The 21,734-nt window shown below is 41.5% G+C and overlaps 1 protein-coding gene across 1 annotated transcript in view; it reads right to left on the bottom strand.

Moving 5' to 3' along the window:
• The window catches only part of fcho2 (FCH and mu domain containing endocytic adaptor 2), an 88,160-nt gene extending 69,073 nt beyond the window's left edge, over positions 1 to 19,087 (bottom strand). Inside the window, exons 1-2 of the mRNA XM_042334660.1 lie at positions 18,911 to 19,087; positions 6,830 to 6,921 (exon numbers count right to left, since the gene is read on the bottom strand). Coding sequence (XP_042190594.1) covers positions 6,830 to 6,921; positions 18,911 to 18,937 — 119 coding nt within the window. The 5' untranslated portion in view covers positions 18,938 to 19,087. The remainder of the gene's footprint in view (positions 1 to 6,829; positions 6,922 to 18,910) is intronic.
• Between the last annotated feature and the right edge of the window lie 2,647 nt (positions 19,088 to 21,734).

Here is a 21,734-nt window from a genome sequence, read left to right as displayed (position 1 = left end):
CGTGCGGTGTCCCTCAAGGCTCTGTCCTCGGTCCCCTCCTCTTCACCCTCTATATGCTCCCCCTTGGTGACATCATCCGCAGACATGGGGTTAACTTCCACATGTATGCGGATGACACCCAACTCTACCTTTCCTCCTCTACCCTCAACTCCACGACCACCGATGTCCTGACAGCTGCCTGTCCGACATCGAGTCCTGGACGAGAGATAACTTTCTTCAGCTCAACGTGCGCAAAACTGAGGCCCTCCTGATTGGCTCACGTCAGCGCCTCCGCACCTCAGGCGCTGACAGCATCAGCATCCAAGGCTGCACTCTCCACCTCTCAAAGCCAGTCAGGAACCTCGGGTTCTGTTCGACCCTGAGCTGTCCTTTCTCCCTCATATCCGCACCACAACTGGCACCGCCTTCCATCACCTCCGGAATGTCACCAGACTACGGCACTACCTCACCCCTCACGCTGCTGAAACCCTGGTCCACGCCTTTGTCACCTCAAGGCTGGACTATGGGAACTCTCTCCTCGCCGGCCTTCCCGGCACCTCCCTCCACAAGCTGCAGGTCATTCAGAACTCTGCAGCTCGTGTACTGTCCCGCACCAGGCTTCGCGACCACATCACTCCCACCCTCGCTCGCCTCCACTGGCTCCCCATCCCCCAGAGGATCGAATTCAAGATCCTCATCCTCACCTACAAGGCCATTCACGGCCTTGCTCCCTCCTACCTCTCTGACCTACTATCCCCCTACCTACCTGCCCGTACCCTCCATTCCTCTGGCTCCGGTCTGCTCCACATCCCCCGCCCCAACCGCCCTACCATCGGTGGCCGGGCCTTCAGCCTCTCAGCCCCTAGGCTCTGGAACTCTATCCCCCAGGGCCTTCGCCGCCTCCTCCCTTTCCTCCTTCAAGGCCAGTCTCAAGACCTTTCTCTTTGACCGTGCCTTCACCTCCCCTCTCGACTCTCTACCCCCTCCTCGCTCCCTCCCTTCCCTCCCCTCACCCTGACCATTTCCCTCCTGCTCGGGTCCTGACCCAACTGTACAGCGCCTTGGGATGTCCTCCCGACGTGAAAGGCGCTCAATAAATGGAATCTTGTTGTTGTTGTATATTTGTGGGCGAACGCGGCAGCCAATTGCGCACAGCAATGTCCCACAAACAGTCGTAGATTGAAAATGACCAATTTATTATTGTTTTGTTTTGGAGGGATTATTATTAGGCGTGTGGAGAAAGGAAACTTGCCCAAGGTTTCGCCCTGCCTGGAATTGAACTCGGGTCTCTTGCTTGCAAAGCGAGTGCTCTACCCACTGAGCTACAGGACTCCTTTATGAAACACTGGTTTGAGGAAACTTAGAAGTTTTCAAAATTATCAGGAGGTTTGGTAAGGTGAACAAGGAGTAACTATTTCCACTGATGGGTGGGTCGGTAACCTGAGGACACCGATTTAAAATAGTTGTCAAAAGAAACAGAAGGGAGGTTAAAAAAAAATTTTCACACAGCGAGTTGTTCAGATCTGGAATGTATTGCCTGAAAGGGTGGTGGAAGCTGATTCAATAATAACTTTTAAGAGAGAAGTAGATAATTATTTGGGAAGGACAAGCTTGTAGGGCTATTGGCAGAGAGCGGGGGAGTGGGATTGATTTGGATAGCTCTTTTAAAAACGCTGGCACCGACACGATGGGCTGAGGGGCCTCCTTCTGTGCTGTATAATTTTTAAAAAATCTTTTTTTTAACCCCACGATGCTTTTTGTTTATTACACAAAAAAAAACTCCCCAAGGCTGTATTTATAGTGCCACCCTGCTACCGAACTAATAATATTTGTGCAGTGGCATTGTGGAATGAATGAAATGCAGCTCTGGTCATGTGTTCTCAAAATCATGCATGGAATGAATGCGACTTTCACCTCTTCACCTCTGACTCAGATTTCCTACAATGAGCAGGCAGGACACAAGCTAAAAAACTGCTTGCAGGCAGCCCTGCTATCTGCTAAAGTATTTTGAACCATTGCATTGAAACAGAAAAAAAAGGTCCGAGATAATCCTGCTTGTGATAATAGCAGCCCTCAGCATTATTTGTTTGTGCCAACACATCAAGAGAGTTGGTGCAAACACCAGTTGTACAAAAGTAGCATTAGCCCCTCAATAAAATCAGTTTTAAACAATTTCTTTACTTGTGAGTTTAGGTCAGAGTGGACCAACCTTTTGGCTGCTAAGGGCTGGATGCTGGATTTGAGAAATGTTTTTTGTGTTTCCCTTCCAGAAACATAACTATAAGAATTACGTTTTAATTTGTGTAACTGCAACCTTTAAATAGGCAATGTAAAAATTTATACAAATTTTAAAACAATAATACAGCCAGCAACAAGGTATCTATTTGTCTGTGTCTCTCTTTTTATCTATGTGTATATCTGTACACGTTTCTCTGTCTGCATGTGTCTCTGTATCTGACTCTCTCCCTGTCTGTGTCTCTGTATCGGACTCTCTTTCTGTTTGTGTCTCTGTATTTTCCTCTTTCTCGTTACTGGTTTGAAAGTGTTTGCTAATGGGGGCCTCTCTCTGTTGCTTTTTCCGTCGGGTCACACCAAGCCTGAAATTCCCCGGGCCAGCTGCTGTCCATGGGCTACTAGTTTGACCACCCTGCTTTAGGTTTTAGAGAGGTATTATCTTTTTTTTTTTGAAAACCATGAAATTCACTTACTGAGCCATTCTACATGGGCAGGCACCAACTTACACAATTCGACGGTTAACCACAGCACAGTGAATAGTTAAAAAGGGCTTGTATACCTGTTCAGGTGGATATTATAGATCCCATGGCACTATTTGAAAAGAGAAGTGAGTTTCTCCCGGTGTCCTGGCAAACAATCTCCCAAATAAAAAACTGGTCATTCATTCCATGTTGTTTGTGGGACGCTGTGGGCAAATTGGGTGCCACGTTTCCCCACCGAGTCCTGCAGCTCAGTGGTTCGAGCACTCGCCTCGCAAGTGAGAGAACCTGGGTTTGATTTCTAGGCAAGGCAAAATATGGGCAAACTTCCTTACTCCACATGCCTCTGTATACCTAGCAGTAAGTAGGAACCCGGTTGTTAGTCAATTGGCAGATCATTTTTCCGGGGTAATAATTCCTTTTAAAAAAAATTATAAATTTGTCACTCAATCCACGACTGTTTATGGGACATTGCTGTGCATAATTGGCTGAAACAAAATATATACACAGTCAATTCACTTTACAGTAAGTGAAAGCGCTTTGAGACGTCTCAATGACATGATAAGGCGCTAAATCAAATGCAAGGATTATTTACTTTTTTATATTATAAAAAGAACACACACTTTACAACGGAAGCACTTTGGGATATCCTCCTGAAGTGAAAGCACTATGCCAAATTCTGGGATTATTGTTACAGTAAACTCCGGATAACTACTTACTCTAATAGAAAAGAGCTCAGCAACGAGTTATCTGGGGTAGTGAGTTTGGCATATGTCCTCCCGGGCCACCAGGGAGCACTGTGACTGGGGAGAACCCTCGGTGGTCGTTGTGCACACTTCCTCAAAAGCATTACAGAGGCCCTGCTATTACATTGCACACTTATACTCATCCAACCCGATTTTGCATATCTTTGCATCATTCACTGAACAAAATAAACATTTAACCAACAACCTACACAGAAGTGATTAAGTTTCTAAAGTCATGCTGTCTCCAAGCCACATTTGGCAAAAACATTAAAATTTAATTCTTAGATTTGCAACTCCATGCAATCAATGGTTTAGAAAAAACTGTGTCTATAACATTCGATATGCAGATCAAATGTATTTATCTGATTTGCATACTTTTACAACCTTTTCGGAATCAAACCACAACTTTACCACTGGCTATGTGGTCAGGTCACTAGGGACAATAATCACAGTTGAGAGTCATATATCCTTAATTGCCAAACATACCATTCCAGTAATCTTTAAAACATGCTTTATGGTCAAATTAAACTAAAATTGCCACAAAGCAGCATTATTTTTAAATAAAAGTCACTCATCAGATTCTCCCTTGGGTATACTAAGTATATGTTTAACGATAAAAGGAAAATATTACATTGCTAACTGCCAGAGAATTGGCATCATCCAGGTTCAGCTAAACCACACATGATAACATTTCCTTCAATTACATAAAGGATTTCTGGTTCAGGTCAACTAATTTTTCAATAAAGACCACCAAAGTTCCAAGAAAAGGTTGTTCGGGATCTGGATTTTGTCAGGGTCTCTATGTGTTGAATAGAGGTGAAGAGGTTGGTCAAACAAAATGTCTGGTAAAAAGCTGCTTATGCGTGCACGGGTAATTGTTCAAATGTGGCGATTTCCCCAATAACTACTTTTTCCTCCAGCTTTCCCTTCTGCTTGCATCAATTTGTTTGGGAGAGGGGAAGGTGAATATGACAAGAATAAGAGTTAATTAATTGCGCATCTAACTTGTTCATAAAAACATTAGTGATTCCCATATACTTAATATTCAACATTTCAGAAAGGAGAGTACATTGCATTTCTGAATAAATATGTAAAGGCCAATAACAATTTGAAGAGATACTGGATCACAATTTATATATGGGTTACAATTCCTTTTTGCAAATGTTAAGCCTAATTTAACAAGTGTACTTTCAGCACTATTTAATGGTTCACTAAGTGTGGACAAGGATTGAAAATTCAGCTGTTTCAAAATGTGGAACCTGTCTTTTTTTAAAAAAGAATCATAAATGGAGCAAGCAGGGAAAGGGGGAATGAAGAACACAAGGGCAAGTGGATCGAAGGCAGCAGAAAATGTCACTACATAATTAAATTATTGTTCTTTGTTTGGATAAATGCAGATCAATAAAGAATTTTGCATAGCTTCCTAAAACTGTCAAATATTCAAGTAACAGATTAGAAAATATTTCAAAGGAAATGCTATTTGTTCAAAGTACTAACCGTACAAGAGAATCAATCAATCTGCCCAGTTAGAGTTGATGAGAATCAATCATTAATCCAGAGTTACAGAAGAGAAATAAAATCATTAAACTAGACCTTACTCAGAGAAGATAAATTCGCATATGATAATTATCTATCACTGAGCTATCAACCACTACCATGGGAATTGCTTCTTTAGCTGCTTGGTCACTCCATTATAGGGAGGAACAACATGCTTCCTGGGATTTGCGCCACCACTTCAGTGGAAGCAAACATGTTCACAACAGGTATGGGACTCGATCCAAAATAGCTTGAATCCAGGAAAGCAAAGTCACCATTGTACTGGTGATTCTGCAGCAATATTCAGCTAGTACTATTTTCCCCAAAATTTGATAATTCTAATTGCTCACCATATTAGTTCAAATGGCCTGTCTCCAACTGAAGTAAAAAGAGAAGTTTACAGCTTCTTCCTTTAATATACAATACAACAACTTTCAATTATACTGTGCCATTCTCGCAGGATAGTGCTGCACAGTGGCAGGTTTGGGTGCCGAGCAAGAGAGAAGCTAGGGAAGCTAAAGATGGCAAGTTAAATGCAAAGATTCAATGCTGCAACAATAGTAAGGACTATACTTTTTTTTATATAGCTGTGGGAGCTTTCACCAAAAAATATTCCTAGATCTTCCTTTACAATATGCCAAGCTCGACAGGCTGTATACCAAATATACAAGTGTTGCCTTCATGCTGGATATTGATTATACATGCTTGATATTGATTATATTCTGTGAAGCGCTTTGAGTCACCTTGAAGACGTGATAATGTGCTATATGAAATGCAAGGATTATTATTAATATTATGTAGCCAGGCATTACTTTGAGATTTACTTTTCAATAAATCATCTCTCAGTAAAGTATACTTTATCTAGACCACAAATGTGATCCCACAAAATGGGTCAGGCTTAAAACTTTCTTTACAACTCACAACTGTGGAGTCCTGTAGCTCAGTGGTTAGAGCACTTGCTTTGCAAGCAAGACACCTGGGTTCATTTCCAGGCAGGGCGAAACCTTGGGCAAGTTTCCTTACTCCACACGCCTAATAATAATCCCTCCAAAAACCCAAAACAATAATAAATTGGTCATTTTCAATCTATGACTGTTTGTGGGACATTGCTGTGCGCAATTGGCTGCCGCGTTCGCCCACAAATATACAGTCAATTCACTTTACAGTATATTCTGTGAAGCGCTTTGGGACGTCCTCCCGACGTGAAAAGCGCTATATCAAATGCAAGGATTATTATATATTATTATTATTATTATTATAACTAATGCTGATAATGGTACTTAAGCTCAGGTCACATTATTTTACTTCAAAGTACTGTAATTGGATATATGAAAATAATTAAGTTTGCGATGGCAGGAAGAATGTAACCTATAAGCGTTCTCCAAAAGTACTTAGTGAATATTGCCAGGAAGAAGGTAACCTATAAGCGTTCTCCAAAAGCACTTAGTGAATATTTAAATATCTCTGATCCTCCACAATAATTCTATTAATTCACATCACAACAGGAAGTTACAATGGTGGGCCTCTGGAGGGGAAAAGTAAAGGAAATGTAAGGACACCATGAATAGTTATTATTCCTTTCAGTGCACATGAAAGAAACAAAAATAGTTTTTCAAAGCACAAAATACACCCATTATTTAAATAAACAAATGTACATTTTTTCTGTAATTACAATTAACATAGCCTTTTGCATTATAGGCTAATATAGGACATTTAGCTGACTTTCCTTAAGCATTTTATTACAGTAAATAAATTGGATATACCAGACATGATTTTATTCAGATTTGTATATCTACTAATTCAATACAATTGTGGAAATGTGCCAGAAATGATAGTGGAAACTGAGTCACATACCTTTCTCTTATGAAGTCTGCCAACTCTTTAGTTGATATTTGTCCATGTTTCATATTATGATAAAGGACATCAAAGCCATTGTTTTTATCCCCCTGAAAAACATTATAAGTAAATTTAATACTTGAACTTTGAGAGGTCCCTAAACTTACAACAGTGAATACATTGGAAAGATAAATTGTAGCTTGATATGGTTCTTACTTCCTGACCTTTATTTTTGGGGGATAAAAGGGTTTTTAAAATAGATTAGAGGAAAAGAGCCAAATGTAGTTCAACCAATTGGGCCAGGCTGATACCAAATACGCATACATTTCACAATTTATACTACTCATATACTCAACCTTATCACTAAATAGTGATTTTTGCACAGTAGTAAAGGTACATTTTAATCCACTGATTAATTTTTCACATAGGTTGCTTCCAGAATTGTTCTTCTGATTAAATTGAAAGCTCTCCATTTACATTCTTTGAAAAAATGGTTCACAACTATGAAACTTTAAAATTTCTTCCCACAACATTAGAAAAAGATAAAATTCAAAATTATCAGTCTGATTCATGGAGTTTAGAGGCCATGTACTATTGTAGAATATAAAGTGCTGTATCACATTTGATTTCTCCAGGTTCTCTTCTAAATGTTGGGATTGAGACATGTTCTTGAAGCAGGAAGCATCGATTCACATCCAGTCCACCTGTGGTGGAAATGTTTATTCGGAAGCCCCATCAGACTCACATCGTCCAGGATGACTCCAATGTCCTGCTGCTTTTGGGGAGGGGTGGGGGGAGGTTGCATTGTTGGAGGAGCTGACCTTTAGATTACACATTAAACCGAGGTCCTATCAGGTGGATCTCATGGCACTACTGGAAATAGAAGGGAGTCCTGACCAACAATCCTCCAAATAAAATTGTTCATTCACTTCATAGCTGTTAACTATTCACTTCTGTGCCACAAATGGATTGCTACACTCGCTTAGAAATACACAATCACTGCACTTCACAGTATATCCTGACAAGCAATTTGAAATGTCGGCTTGACGTGAAAGATTCTATACTAAATGCAATTAATATTAATTATTATGATGTAAATTAACAAAATTTCAATGTTCTATCAGTCACTTGGAGGAGCACAACAAACTATTTTTAAAAATTCAGGTCCTGAATATCTAGACCAGCACATTAGTCTAAAAACACTTCAGTCTTAAGAATTTAAGAGATCATCTAGTTAGAACTGGGGATCCTACTATAAATATCTACAGATATAATTTCAGATGAACAGAACGTTCACACTTAAAAGTGTTTTAGCAGAAAATAGAGGGAGCATAAGATTAACCACAGAGATAACAGTTACAAGCATCTTTCCTCACCTCATTTTCACCTAGAAAATACCCACATGAGAGAATTCAGCAAACTAACTGCTTGTGAAGTGGTTTAAATGTGAATCATTCAAGAGCAACACAGTCAAATAATAGTAGTTAGCATACTGCTGAGCAGTATGGAACAAATTTAATCACACATTGGTCTCTTAAAGCAATCCCAGATTCTACTGTTGACTCCTAATTGGTGTTAGGTTCAACAGTAAAATCCAAACTGAACTCCAATTCACCCTATGTAGACGTTACAGGGTAGAACAGCACCTGGTAAAGATTCCACTGGACCCTCATCTTGGCCACTTAATTGACCTCTTGCTGTTTGCAAAGACTACATCCCTCTACGCATAACAAAGTTCTGTATTAACTTTTATTACTATACTTCAAACTGTAACGCATGCCTGGACCAGCTCTTCCATTTTTGAATGTTCGCTATTGTAAAATTTCAATATCACCAAATTTCAATATGATTGATATTTCAACTATCCTTCATTGTAAGAAATTCACTTCAGATTGGTTGTTGTACAATACAATATACATTTATATTGCATATTTCACGTCACTAGGATGTCTCCAAGTGCATGACACTTCTGGCTAGGGACCTGAGCTGGGTAAGTGGGAAGATGAAAGATGACTGACAGTGCAGGCAAAGAGATACTTTTAGAGATGAGTTTGAACGAGGGGAGGGAGCCAGACAGGATGGAGATTCATAGAGCAGGGGTAGAATGGCGAAAGGACCACCCTCTGTTGGTAGAACAGATAGGGCTGGAGACTTGAAGCAGGCCAACCTTTGCTGAACGAAAGGAGCAGCCTTGTCGGTATGGTTGAAGGTGGGCGGGGGGGGAAATCATGGGGGGATTGATCATGAGAACAAGGATCTTGAACTTGATCTGCTGGAGCATGGAGAACCAATGGAACTGGGCAAGGACGGCAGGGTGTTAGAGTAGTTCAGGGAAGAGCTGAGCAGTCGGGTGAGCAAACCTTCTGCAAATTCAAACCTGGAGATGATAAAAACTTTGCCCTTTTCTGGTTCTTTTGTTCCTTTCTTCAAAATTGCAGAGCTAAAGAAGTTTTTCAAGTCACACAATCTTGTTACTAATATAATAAAAAATTATCTGAAAAGGTTACAGCAAATGGCTTTCACAGCTAAATAGAAGAAATGATTTTCCATCAGTTGCTAAAAACAGGATGTGCTTCATGGAAAGTTTCAATTGTTTTTCTTAAGAGTCATGATATTCTTCACATTATGAGCACATTGTCTGCACCAGGTCATTCGTAAACTTATAAGATTAGTTGTTTGAATGAAATGTCTAGTTTTGTCCTTTGTTTTGTCCCTTCAACCATACGGTGAGCTAGCAATCTGCACCAAGGCTTCCATCAATCCACTGCAGATGCACATCTACTAACAGTTCTATTATAATAATCCTTGCATTTGATATAGCAGCTTATCATGTAGTAGAGACATCTCAAAGCGCTTCAGAGGTTGTACTGTAAAGTAGCGTGACTGTGTGTATTTTGTGGGCAAATGAAAAGAAAAAAAACACAGGCTGCAAAGTTCTGGATGGTCTGCAGCTGGTGTAGGGACGAGCTGAGGAATACTGTGAGCAGAGCATTGGAATAGATAAGTCTGGATGTGATGAAAGTGTGTGTGAGAATTTCAGGCAGTCCAGAGGGGAGAGATAGTGGCAGAGATGGGCAACACTGCAGAGATGAGAGAACGAGCCCGGCTCCAAGAATAGAGTGAGCATCCATCCAAGTTGATGCAGTCAGCACCTGAAGTTAGAATGCACTGACGGAATTTGCGTTAAAACCAGAACCACAATAGATAGTTATGTCAGACTCACAACAGAACTTATTCATGACAACTGATAACAAAGCATTTGGCAAGTAAATAATGCTCCAGACTTCCGGTTTGCACGATGTCAAATTGGTAGAACTATCATAAAAGATCTAAATTTTCAATTTCAAATACATTTACAGATTTTTGGCAACAAATATAAGGTTAATAATAATAATAATAATCCTTGCATTTGATATAGCGCTTTTCACGTCGGGAGGTCGTCCCAAAGCGCTTCACAGAACATACTGTAAAGTGAATTGACTGTATATTTGTGGGCGAACGCGGCAGCCAATTGCGCACAGCAATGTCCCACACACAGTCGTAGATTGAAAATGACCAATTTATTATTGCTTTTGGTTTTGGAGGGATTATTATTAGGCTCTGTGTGGAGTAAGGAAACTTGCCCAAGGTTTCGCCCTGACCTGCCTGGAATTGAACTCAGGTCTCCCGCTTGCAAAGCAAGTGCTCTAACCACTGAGCTACAGCATTTTTAAAAATTTCTACTTTCTAATTTTAAATACAATGCTAATTCGCCCACAAAATATACAGTCAATTCACTTTACAGTATATTCTGTGAGGCACTTTGAGATGTCTAGAAGATGCAATAAAGCACTATATCAAATGCAAGGATTATTATTATAATTTCATTTGACAGGATAAACACAGGGCCAAAAAGGTGTAAATGAATTATTGACCATTTATTTCACTCCGCTTGATCCATAAGATGAACAAATACAACCACGGATGCAAATAACCAACAATGACAGCAAATAATCCATACAACAGAGTTCCACTAAATCCAGTTCAGCTCAACCTTCAATGTCAATTGGTCTAAACTTTTCACCTGCTTTTAGCAAATGGAAAAATGAATGACAATCACCTCCAGATGCCCAACTAAAGGAGTGGTATTCAAAAGCCAAAAATATTTAAAGCAGCTGTTTCAAATATAATAAATACAGTAATAATAATCCTTGTATTTGATATGGCGGCTTGTTAGGTCATCGAGGCATCCCAAAGCACATCACAGGATATACTGTAAAGTAGTGTGACTGTCATCTCCCTCTCTCTCCAGCTTGAAATCAAGTTCTGCCACTGTCAAGCACTTTGAAACGCTATCCTGTGAAGGGCAATGTATAAATGCAAGTTGTTGAATGTCTGCTGTTTCACTTTCTATGGAAAAAGACTGAGTGGCACTTCACCATGACAGTACTTAGAACAAAAAAGATGCAACACTACATGTTACAACACAGACCTTTTAACATCTTGTTTTGTTCCAGCAACGAGTGGAGTATTTCTTAAGGTGGCAGATGAGAGTATCTGAATAGTCTGCTTATGCAAGAGCAGCAGGCTGATGATTTATTGTCTGACTAAGCTAAGGTATTGAACTCTCAAACTTACACTGTAAATAGAAAGTTATTACCCTTTACTGGGTTTTCACTTACCATTGTGATATCAATATATCATACTTAAAATCAGTCTTCAGCAGTTGTAATAAATGATCCATATTTCATCTTCACCATGCTAAGATATCCCTGGTCTCTATCAGCAATGAACAAATGTAAAAGCTCCAGTTGCATAAATCCTCAGGCAGTCACAAAGTAAACCATGGCAGTTTAAAATAAAAGTTAAATCAGAAGTGGATATGATGCAAATTGAACTTCTGACTACAGTATGCCAATTTAATTTAATGTGGGCATTTGACTTAATCAGCCACCAATTCCTCAAGCTAATTGGCACATGAGTCAGCGAAGGTACATTTAACTGGCCAATTTCCTTCCTATCGGGCAGTAAACTAGCAAAGCTCAATATGTTCAGATTGGATATCCGTTTCCCCAAGAGACTTGTTGCAATACTGACTCTAATTTATGCAATAACATTGCCTCTGCAATAGTAGTAGTGAAGTAATGTTCAAAACATTTTGTAATGAAGAAGCTCTTTGAACAGCTGACCACCAACCAGCATTTCAGCCTAAGGTGAAAGCAAATCTTGATACGGTTTAACCATCTATGCCAACTATCGCCGGTGTGAAATTTAAGCATCCCACAAGGCTTCCAAGTTCAAAATTAATTCATCTACAAAACATGTTCCCAGAGTACCTGACAAACATCATTACCACTACGCCAGCAATCGTTTCTCTTGTCAAAGAAATAAACTCTGCAGAATCACAAAATAAATTAACTACCATGCCAGAGTAAAGGCCAATCCCTACAAAATGTTTCCTGCCGTTAGTACTGTGGACAGATAATTAAAAACAAACAAGTTCCAGCTTCAATGAGTAAATGCACCCATGACACTGAGCCATGCAATTCAGTTTTACAATTTTCTCCCTTCTGCTTTGAGGCACATTTATTTCTTCCAGGTTACAGTTCCAGGAACAAGAAAAACAAAATTACATTTGTATAGAGCCTTTCACGTCGGGAGGACGTCCCAAGGCATTGGACAGACAAGAGTTTCGGACCCGAGTTGGGGTCGGGGTTGGAGAGGGTGGAAGGCGGGGGGGAAGCAGGGAGATCAAAATCATGGTCGAAGAAGAGTGTGTTGAGATGGGTCTTGAAGGTGGCAAGGGAGGGGGCGAGGCGGAGGGACTGCGGGTTGGAGTTCCAGAGGGTGGGGAACACAGACTTAACTAGACTTGTGCAAATGTTCAGGAGGCTGCTTCTCTGTTTCACTTCCAGCCTGCTGGCGACAGCTTGGTCACCACTAGTATGGGGTATACAGTCTTGCTTGCATTTAGATTGTATCCCTAATTCTCCAAATTGGTTCTCAATACTATACATGGAAGGTTACAATTTTTGAAAACTTTAAATTTTCAATGATTATCAAAAACAGACCAGAAAAATGTATGCGTACAGCACAAAATTAAACAAAATATTTCATTATTTATGCATAACAGTTACACAATATCTAATCAAGTAGCTAGCATGACTCTGACTGAAATTAAAACAGTCAAAACATTTTTCTTGAATTTATAAGCAAGGCACACTGCTCCGCTAAAACGTAAGACAAACAAGGTACATTGCAGATTTTTTTAAAAAAGTTTGTAATCAAATTGCATCTTAGAATTACCTTCATTGATGGAATTGCACTGAAATATCAAGCTTTACTCATAGTTTACATACTAGTTAACTTGGAAGCTGCTGCTGCATTGCCTGTGTAACAAATGAATTAGATGTTGGAAATATGCCAATTAAAAGCTAGAATCTTAGGTATTTCAAATGCATAAAAAAGCACAGATGTTCTATAAGACTTTTTTTTAAAAAAAGGAGAGAATTATTGGTCCAGTTTTTTAAAATCAGTACAGTATAACAGAAGTAAAACCTTAGATTACTACGCAGTCTACCAAGTCCTTCAAAAGAAAACAAATTCTAAATCTACTGCAGGGAGATCTGGCTGGACTTCATCAAAACCTATCTCACCGCCCTCTGCTCCACTAAATCATCCTTCTACTCCAAGACAGTCTCGGAGGCCCAGGCTCCTCTTCTCCATCACCAACTGGCTCCTCCGCCCACCTTTTCTACCTCACCCATCCTCTCCTCCAACGCCAACTGTGAGGAGATGCTGGACTTTTTCGAAAGCCAAAGCGAAGGTATCAGCTCAGCTGCCTCTGCCCTTCCAATTACTACTCCCATCCCATCTCCCCCTCATACTCCGGCCCCTACCCATCCCTCCCTATCTACCTTAGAATCTGTCTCCCGCTGTCTCTCATCATCACTACAACAACAACAAAATTGCATTTGAATAGTGCCTTTCATGTCGGGAGGACGTCCCAAGGCGCTGGACGGTCGAAGAGGAGGGTCCTGAGATGGGTGTTGAAGAAGGCAAAGGAGGGGTGAAGCGGAGGGACTGCAGGATGGAGTTCCAGAGGGTGGGGGCAGAGTGGCAGAAGGCCCACCTGCGAATAGTGGGGCGAGCGAGATGGAGAGTGTGAAATGAGTCGGAGCCAGTTGAGCAGAGGGAGTGGGCAGGATGGTAGGGGGTTAGGAGGTCGCAGAGGTAGGTGGGAGCAAGACTATGGAGGGCTTTGAAGGTGAGGACCAGGATCTTGAACTATATCCTCTTCCAGTGGAGTCGGGTGAGGATGGGGGTGATAGGATCACGGAGCCTGGTGCAGGAGAGGACATGGGCTGCAGAGTTCTCAATGTCCTGGTCAACAATCGCCCAAATAAAATTGGTTACTCACTCCAAGGCTGTTTGTCGGCATTATTGTGCACAACTGACTGCCGCATTTCACCCAGAAAATACACAGTCAATACAGTTTTTCACATGAAGTGCTTTGAAATGTCTCAAAAACATGATAAGGTGCTATATCAAATGCAAGTATTATTATTATAATTTAACACCTGTGCAGCTACAAATAATTACTATAATGGCATGAACAAGACAATATACTTCTTGTGCGATACAATTAATTACTCCTATAATTTCTACAATACATTCTACATTTGCTTCAGAATAATTTAATCGATTCTTGTATTTTGCCTCCGCTTTAGTAGATGTATAAACTGACTGCATCACTAAGGCAGTCCAGAACCCTGTTTGACCTTCAACTATCCTTTTAGCCCACATCCGTGCCATAACACGCTCTACCTTCCCCCACGTCTGCAACATCTCTGAGCTCCGCCACTATCTCACACCACAGGCCGCCAAAACTCTCATACATGCATTCATAACATCCAGACTTGACTATGCAAACTCCCTGCTTGTCGGTCTCCTCAACTCCTCGCTCCATAGGCTGCAGATCATCCAGAACTCTGTAGCCCGTGCCCTCTCCCACACCAGACTCCGTGAACCCTATCACCCCCATCTTTGCCCGACTCCACTGGCTTCCCATCACAAACAGGATACAGTTCAAGATCCTGGTCCTCACCTTCAAAGCCCTCCATGGACTTGCTCCCCCCTACCTCTGCGACCTCCTAACCCCCTACCATTCTGCCCGCTCCGTCCGCTCAGCGGGCTCCGGCCTGCTTCACATCCTCCGCCTCACCCACCCCACCATTGGCGGGCGGGCTTTCTGCTACTTTCTGGCACTCTGCCCCCACCCTCTAGAACTCCATCCTGCAGTTCCTCAGCCTCGCCCCCTCCCTTGCCTCATGAACAGTCGTTTTGGAAGTTGGAAACATACTGGTTTATGTTTCCATATGGTTCCCAAGTTCCATATTGGGAAAAATACAACAGTGTTCTGCCCAACACTTGTTTTCTTACCCATATCCCTGTACTTTCAGCAGTGTAACATTTTAATATCAATTTTCATAAGGTAATTGTCCAATGGGGTTCTCAAAAATGTTAAGTGTTATATTTGTACCAACAATCTGATACAAACTGCAGTCAGGAAACTTATCACAATGTTATCTAAATTAATGCACATAGGCCAAAATAGAAAAAATACTTCCTAAGACTGTAGTGCAGCAATTATTTTATACCGACTTCCTTTGCCCAAAGCATGCCATTAACCTTCAATCAGAGGCTGGTTAGATATTTTCTGTAGCACCTTCTAAAATATAAAATCTCAGAGTAAATATAGAAATAATACATTTGATGGGTTATATTATTACACACATGTAAATCTTACTTTCACATTCCAGTTACACACATGTAGATAATAGCTACCGTGTTACATGCTTTAGAAATGATTTAATTGTGCTAAATTACAAAAAAATACACTAAACTAGTTCTATTGTTAATTGTTATCTGGATTTTACAACTGTATAGAACATCGCTCAGAATACAGAAGGGTAACACAAAATGCATGTGATGGGTTATTACTGGTTCAAATTCACTACTGTGACAGAGAAACACATATAATGTTGTGGTAAAATTATTTAGAGCTCGCATTAAAACAAATGAAAGCCATCGCTGGTTTGCATCATCATATTAGTCGTTTATTAGTCAAAAGTCTAGCAGGCTTATGAAAGTGTCATTCGTCACTTCTGTATTTCAAGATGTAGCAACTTACACATAGTTAATATTTAATTAAATCCTTGAACTTTCTCCCCACCTTTTTAAAAAAAATCTAAAGTACTCTGACCCTTATTCTTTGAAGTTTCAGGGCTAATAACCTTCATCCCATTGCTCCAAAATCACTTACTGAAGTGAATGAGCTCATGCCCCATAGCTCCTCAGTGCACAATGTTTTGCAATTTAAGGGTAAATAAAGATCCAGTTGTTGTCATTCCAAAATTTGCCACATGTTTATTTACAAATCTCTGATGTTACAACAACAACTTGCATTTATATAGTACCCTTCATGTAGGGTAGCGTCCCGGGGCGCTTAATCCTATATTATATTACATAGGATTAAGATAATCAAATACTGAATTAAAAAAAACATTAACTGTCCTGGGTAGTTTTGCATAAACAGACCTAAATGCTTTTAAGCAAACATTAAACCTTGCGTTAACTCTTTCCACTTGATGTCTTCAACATTCATGGTAGAGATGGGCAGTTCTTTTAAATTTAAAAAAAGTTAAGGTTAGATCCCACCAGCAGGCGACAAGTGCGGAACTGAGCTTGTGACACCCATCCTTGTATAAACTACACCAGGAAAAAATATTTGAAGATTAGGACTGTGCTCCCTCCCAACAATGCTTCAAAACTAAATTAGCCCTCAAAGAATGATTGGTATGGCATATTTTTAATATACACTTACTTACATATAGACCTGTAGTACAGCAGCAAAACCTGTATTTAAGCTATTCTACTTCCAACAGTAGGTAATTTGTTTGGACAGCTCCTTTAAACTAATACACTGGAGATAGGAATTATTCTCACTCAGCTCCTAGTCAAAGCCGTAATGGTTGGGGTGGACCTGGCTAGACAAGCACTGGGAAGTTTGCCAGTCAGTGCTTTCAAAGGCAAGCTGTACGGTTTTAGATGGTTTGACTGCAGCAGTACCCTAATGCACACTTTAGGGTGCCCAAGCCTTGTCTCATGCCAACTTGCACCCAATACACCCGAAAATTAGATAAGCAGGGTGCGTCCTTCCAAGGAGAGAGTATGCATTCCATTACAGTCACAGTAATGGGTTTCTGCATATGTCAGACACTTAGTTGACCAAAAAAAATTAAACTAATAAATAAAATGTGTTTTGATATATTATATATATAAAGTAAACATTGGCTTAGACTAACTGACTACATAAATTGATTACTTAGGATACGTCACAAAACTTTACCACTGAAACGTTATCATTGCTTTGAAACATAAAGCAAATCTAGCAGTTTATTCGCATAACAATTGTCTATCAAAATTGAGTTGGAGCTTAGAACTGTGTTCCCTCCTAACACTGTCTTAAAACCAAGTTAGCTCCCAAAAAGTGTTTTCTTTATATATAATTATAATCCTATAATAATCCTTGCATTTGATATAGCGCTTTTCACGTCGGGAGGACGTCCCAAAGCGCTTCACAGAACATACTGTAAAGTGAATTGACTGTATATTTGTGGGCGAACGCGGCAGCCAATTGCGCACAGCAATGTCCCACAAACAGTCGTGGATTGAAAATGACCAATTTATTATTGTTTTTGGTTTTTGGAGGGATTATTATTAGGCTCTGTGTGGAGTAAGGAAACTTGCCCAAGGTTTCGCCCTGACCTGCCTGGAATTGAACTCAGGTCTCTCGCTTGCAAAGCGAGTGCTCTAACCACTGAGCTACGGGACTCCATATATATTTTGATATATATCAAAAGAATTGTGTGTACTCGTGTAATGTTTTGATCAGCTGAGTGTCTGACGCTTGCGGAAAGCCATGATATTTCCCACCACCATGGTTCTCACAAAGAAGGATAAGTTGACATTGTTAACCTTATACCTTCCTGCACAACAAAATCAAGGGTTGTATGAGGGTTTCAATGTCAATACATCCCAGATATGACTTGCCATGACACAATACAAGCATCGCTACCTTCAACTTCCTAATAGCCGAGTAACTGAAGCAACAGGTGGGCAAGTGAGACTGACATCATCACATCAGTCTAGTCACACAATGTCCATCAGATTGGACCGCACATCTGGTCTGTAGACATGTGGTCAATTGTACATCTGGTCTGTAGACATGTAGTCAATTGTACAGCAGCCTTTCTTGGAACCACCTCATTTTTCTGAAGCAACTGCACCGAAAATGGGAAACACCCAATTTTGTTTTGCTGACAACACCAGTACCTCCGTCTGCTTCGACTTCCTCAAACTTCCATCCTTTGCTGTGCACACAATTTTTTTTTTTTTTTTTAATTTTTTTTGCAAAATGCGAGAATTCGGAGAGAATGGATGGTTTTCTTTTGTAATCCGAGGCCGCCGGGGGTTTAGAAGAAAAAAAAACCCCACCCATCTCAATTCCTTCCCCAATGTAAATCAGGGTCCGCGCTGAGCAGAGCTGAAGCCGCCCCTCTCGGGGTTGTTTATTGCAGAGAGAACTCTCCTGGAAACCCTTCACCCGCGGCCCCGTCACACTAACTTGTTTACGGAAGAATGGGAAGCGCGGATGGACGGGCCGAGCGGCCAATCAGAAAGGGGGATTCCCGATAAACGGCCCACGCGGAGCGCGGCGCGACCAATGGAAGCGGAGGGGGGCGGGGCGCCTCCCGCATTCTCCCCCCCCCCCCCCTCCCCTTCGTGTCCTTGCTTCGTACAAGTTCGGTTGCACGGTGGCCTGGCGTGGACGCCAGGGCCTGATCCGGGGACTCGCGTAATCTCCCCCCCCCCCCACACACACACACACACACAGCCTCCCTCTCCCCCCAGACTCCGGTCATCAACTGCCGAACCCACAGGGCGCCCGTCAGCTCGAATCCCCCCTCACACAAGGGACCGGGAAAGGACACGACATACACTCAACACACACACACACACACACACACAGACTGACCGCTCGCTCTCAGGACTTACCCAGAAACTGTCCACGAAGAACGACATCTCGGGCGCCACCGTCGCCGCCTCCGCGACCCTGAGCGGAGCCGCCGTGTCGGTCGGTCGGTCGGTCGGTCTGTCTGTCTGTCCTGTGTATCTTCCCCCTCCTCCTCCCTCCCCCCACCCACAGTGATTTAGCTCCGGAGAAAAAGGCCTTTCAATAAAAATAACAACAACAATAATAATAATATATATAACTGTATATAATGTGTGTGTGTGAGGGGGGGGGGAGGGGGGGGAGAGCGCGGAGGGGCCTTCCCGAAAAAAAAAACAGCCACAACTATTAACGACTCCTTCCTCCTCCTCCTCCTCCGCCGCTCTCAGTCCGGCCCGAGCGAGCGCACCTCCCCACGGCGCATGCACCAAACTCGGCCCCTGTCTGTGCCAATAACAATAGGAGCGCCCGCCCGACCGCCCGCACGCCCAACAGACAGCCGTCGGTGTGGGCGGGTTGGGCGGGTTCACGCCCAATCGGGCGGGTTTCGTTTCTGTTCGCGAGAGAGGAAAAAAAACAGCTTCGGGCGGGTGTCTGATTTTTAATTGTGTTCGCTCTGCAAAAAAAAATATAGGGGAAATGTCCTTTGAAGAGCTCTCCTTCGTGGTCCAGCACCTCGGGACATCGTCCCGGCATGAGAGTTGCTATGCAAACAATAATAATCCTTGCAATGGGGGGAGAGTAGTTCGTACAGAGGAGGACTGCAGCAAATTAGACATTAATAAACTTGCTGAGTGGGCATTTAAATGGCAAATGCATTTCAACGTAGAAAAGTGTGAGGTGGTACACTTTGGTAGAAGTAATGAGGAAGTCACGTACGAACTGGAAAATTAAAACCTAAATGGGGTAGAGGGGCAAAGGGATCTACACAATTCACTAAAAGTAGCAACGCAGGTTAATAAGGCCATAAAAAAAGGCAAACCAGGCACTGGGGTTCATGTCTAGAGGATAGAAATGAAAAGCAGGGAAGTTTTTGGTAAATTTCTATAGAACTTTGGTTAGACCACACTTAGAATACTGTGCGCAGTTCTGGTCCCCACAGTTTAGAAGGGCCATAGAGGATAATCCCAGAACGGAGAGGTTACACCTATCAGGAAAGGCTGAACATGCTTGGACTCTTTTCTCTTGAAAAGACGAGGGTAAAGGTTGACCTAATAGAGATCTTTAAAATGATGAAAGGTTTGTGGGGAAAGACCAAAATCAGGGGCCATCGATACAAAATAGTCACAAATAGATCAAATAGAAGGATCAAAGTGAAGACATTTCTTCACACAGAGTAGTGGGAGTTGTTGAGGCAAACAGCATAGATGTATTTAAGGGAAAGCTAGACAGTTAATTGAGGGGGAAAAGAATAGAAGGGTATGCTTGAAGGCTCAGTTGAGGAAAGGCAGGAAGAGGCTCATGTGGAGCATAAACACCAGCATGGACCAGTTGGGCCGAATGGCCCGTTTTTTTGCTGTATATTCTAATGTATTTGATATAGCGCCTTATCACATTGTTGAGACGTCTCAAAGCGCTTCACAGAATATATTGTAAGTGAATTGACTGTGTATTTTGTTGGTGAAAATGCACTTTGTTGTTTCTTACAGTTTCAAAAGCACCAACCTAAATTGGCCATTCTGTTACCCCACAGGAGGCAACGCATAATATCGGGCTATTTGTGGACTAGTATTTGGTTGACTTTGGGCTTCAAATGTATTTTTAATGTCCGGCCACATTGCATCTTTGACCACAGCTGCACCCGCAACAAATATTAAAATGTACCGAAATACATTCCAACAGACACTCCATTGCAGATAAGCAGAAAAATCAGGCTGTATAAAAGGGAAATTTATTAAACCAATCTGGTTTTGCTATTTATTTTTTCCCACAAAATGCAATGCAACAGTATGTAATTACACTTCTCTTGGATCTAATTCTGCCACTGTAAAGCACCCCAAGATGTTGTTCTACGTCAAGGGCGGAAATGTTACTTGATGTTTTCCTATTTGGATTGTGTAAAGGGATGAAAATTACTACTAATTTCATAGTAAATTAAATGAAGTCCCTTAACTTTGAGATTGTTCTACACCCCTATGTGTACACCCACGATATGGCTCGCTCCTCATCGCAGAGTGTACTGGGTGGCCTTGTGTTCAATCATCACAGATGAATGCAAGTCCCTATAACTAGGTGTAACTTGACTAATGAATTATTCCACGTCAACAGGAACTACCAATTGCTATTTAAATTAAAACAAATTGGGAAGCTTCAGTCAATCAGAGGTTTATTTTACACCTCTGTGACCTAGGCTGAACCCGTTTGTGTATTCCCTCCTTCTTTGATTTATACAGAAAGCTCGAGAAAGCACGGTTAAGTAAGCACAACAAATTTTATTGAAGGTTCAATGAAATCCACAACCCTCTGCCTTAAATCTTAAACAACATGATCAATATTAACAAACACAAGATAACAAACATTAATCACACTTAAACTACATATGCTAGCAGCCACTTGAAGCCACGATGTGCACTTTACGTTACCTGTCAGACATCAAGTCCTGGATGAGAGCTAACTTTTTTCGGTTGAACGTCAACAAGAACGAGGCTCTCCTGATTGGCTCCCGTCAGCGCTTCCGCACCTCAGGCACTGACAACATCACCATCTAAGGATGTACACTCCAGCTCACTGAGCCAGTCTGGAACCTTGGTATCCTGTTTGACCCTCAACTATCCTTTCTAATCCACATCCATGCCATGCAGACCTACAGCTTCACAGAAAGTTATGTGATCTGAATAATTGTAAACATTTGTAGTTGTGAGTAGGAAC

The sequence above is a fragment of the Callorhinchus milii genome, unplaced genomic scaffold (assembly GCF_018977255.1).
Source record: "Callorhinchus milii isolate IMCB2004 unplaced genomic scaffold, IMCB_Cmil_1.0 Scaffold1, whole genome shotgun sequence".
Taxonomy (NCBI): Eukaryota; Metazoa; Chordata; class Chondrichthyes; order Chimaeriformes; family Callorhinchidae; genus Callorhinchus; species Callorhinchus milii.
The sequence above is the reverse complement of the archived record's forward strand: the minus strand, read 5'-3'. Positions and strand labels throughout refer to the sequence as shown.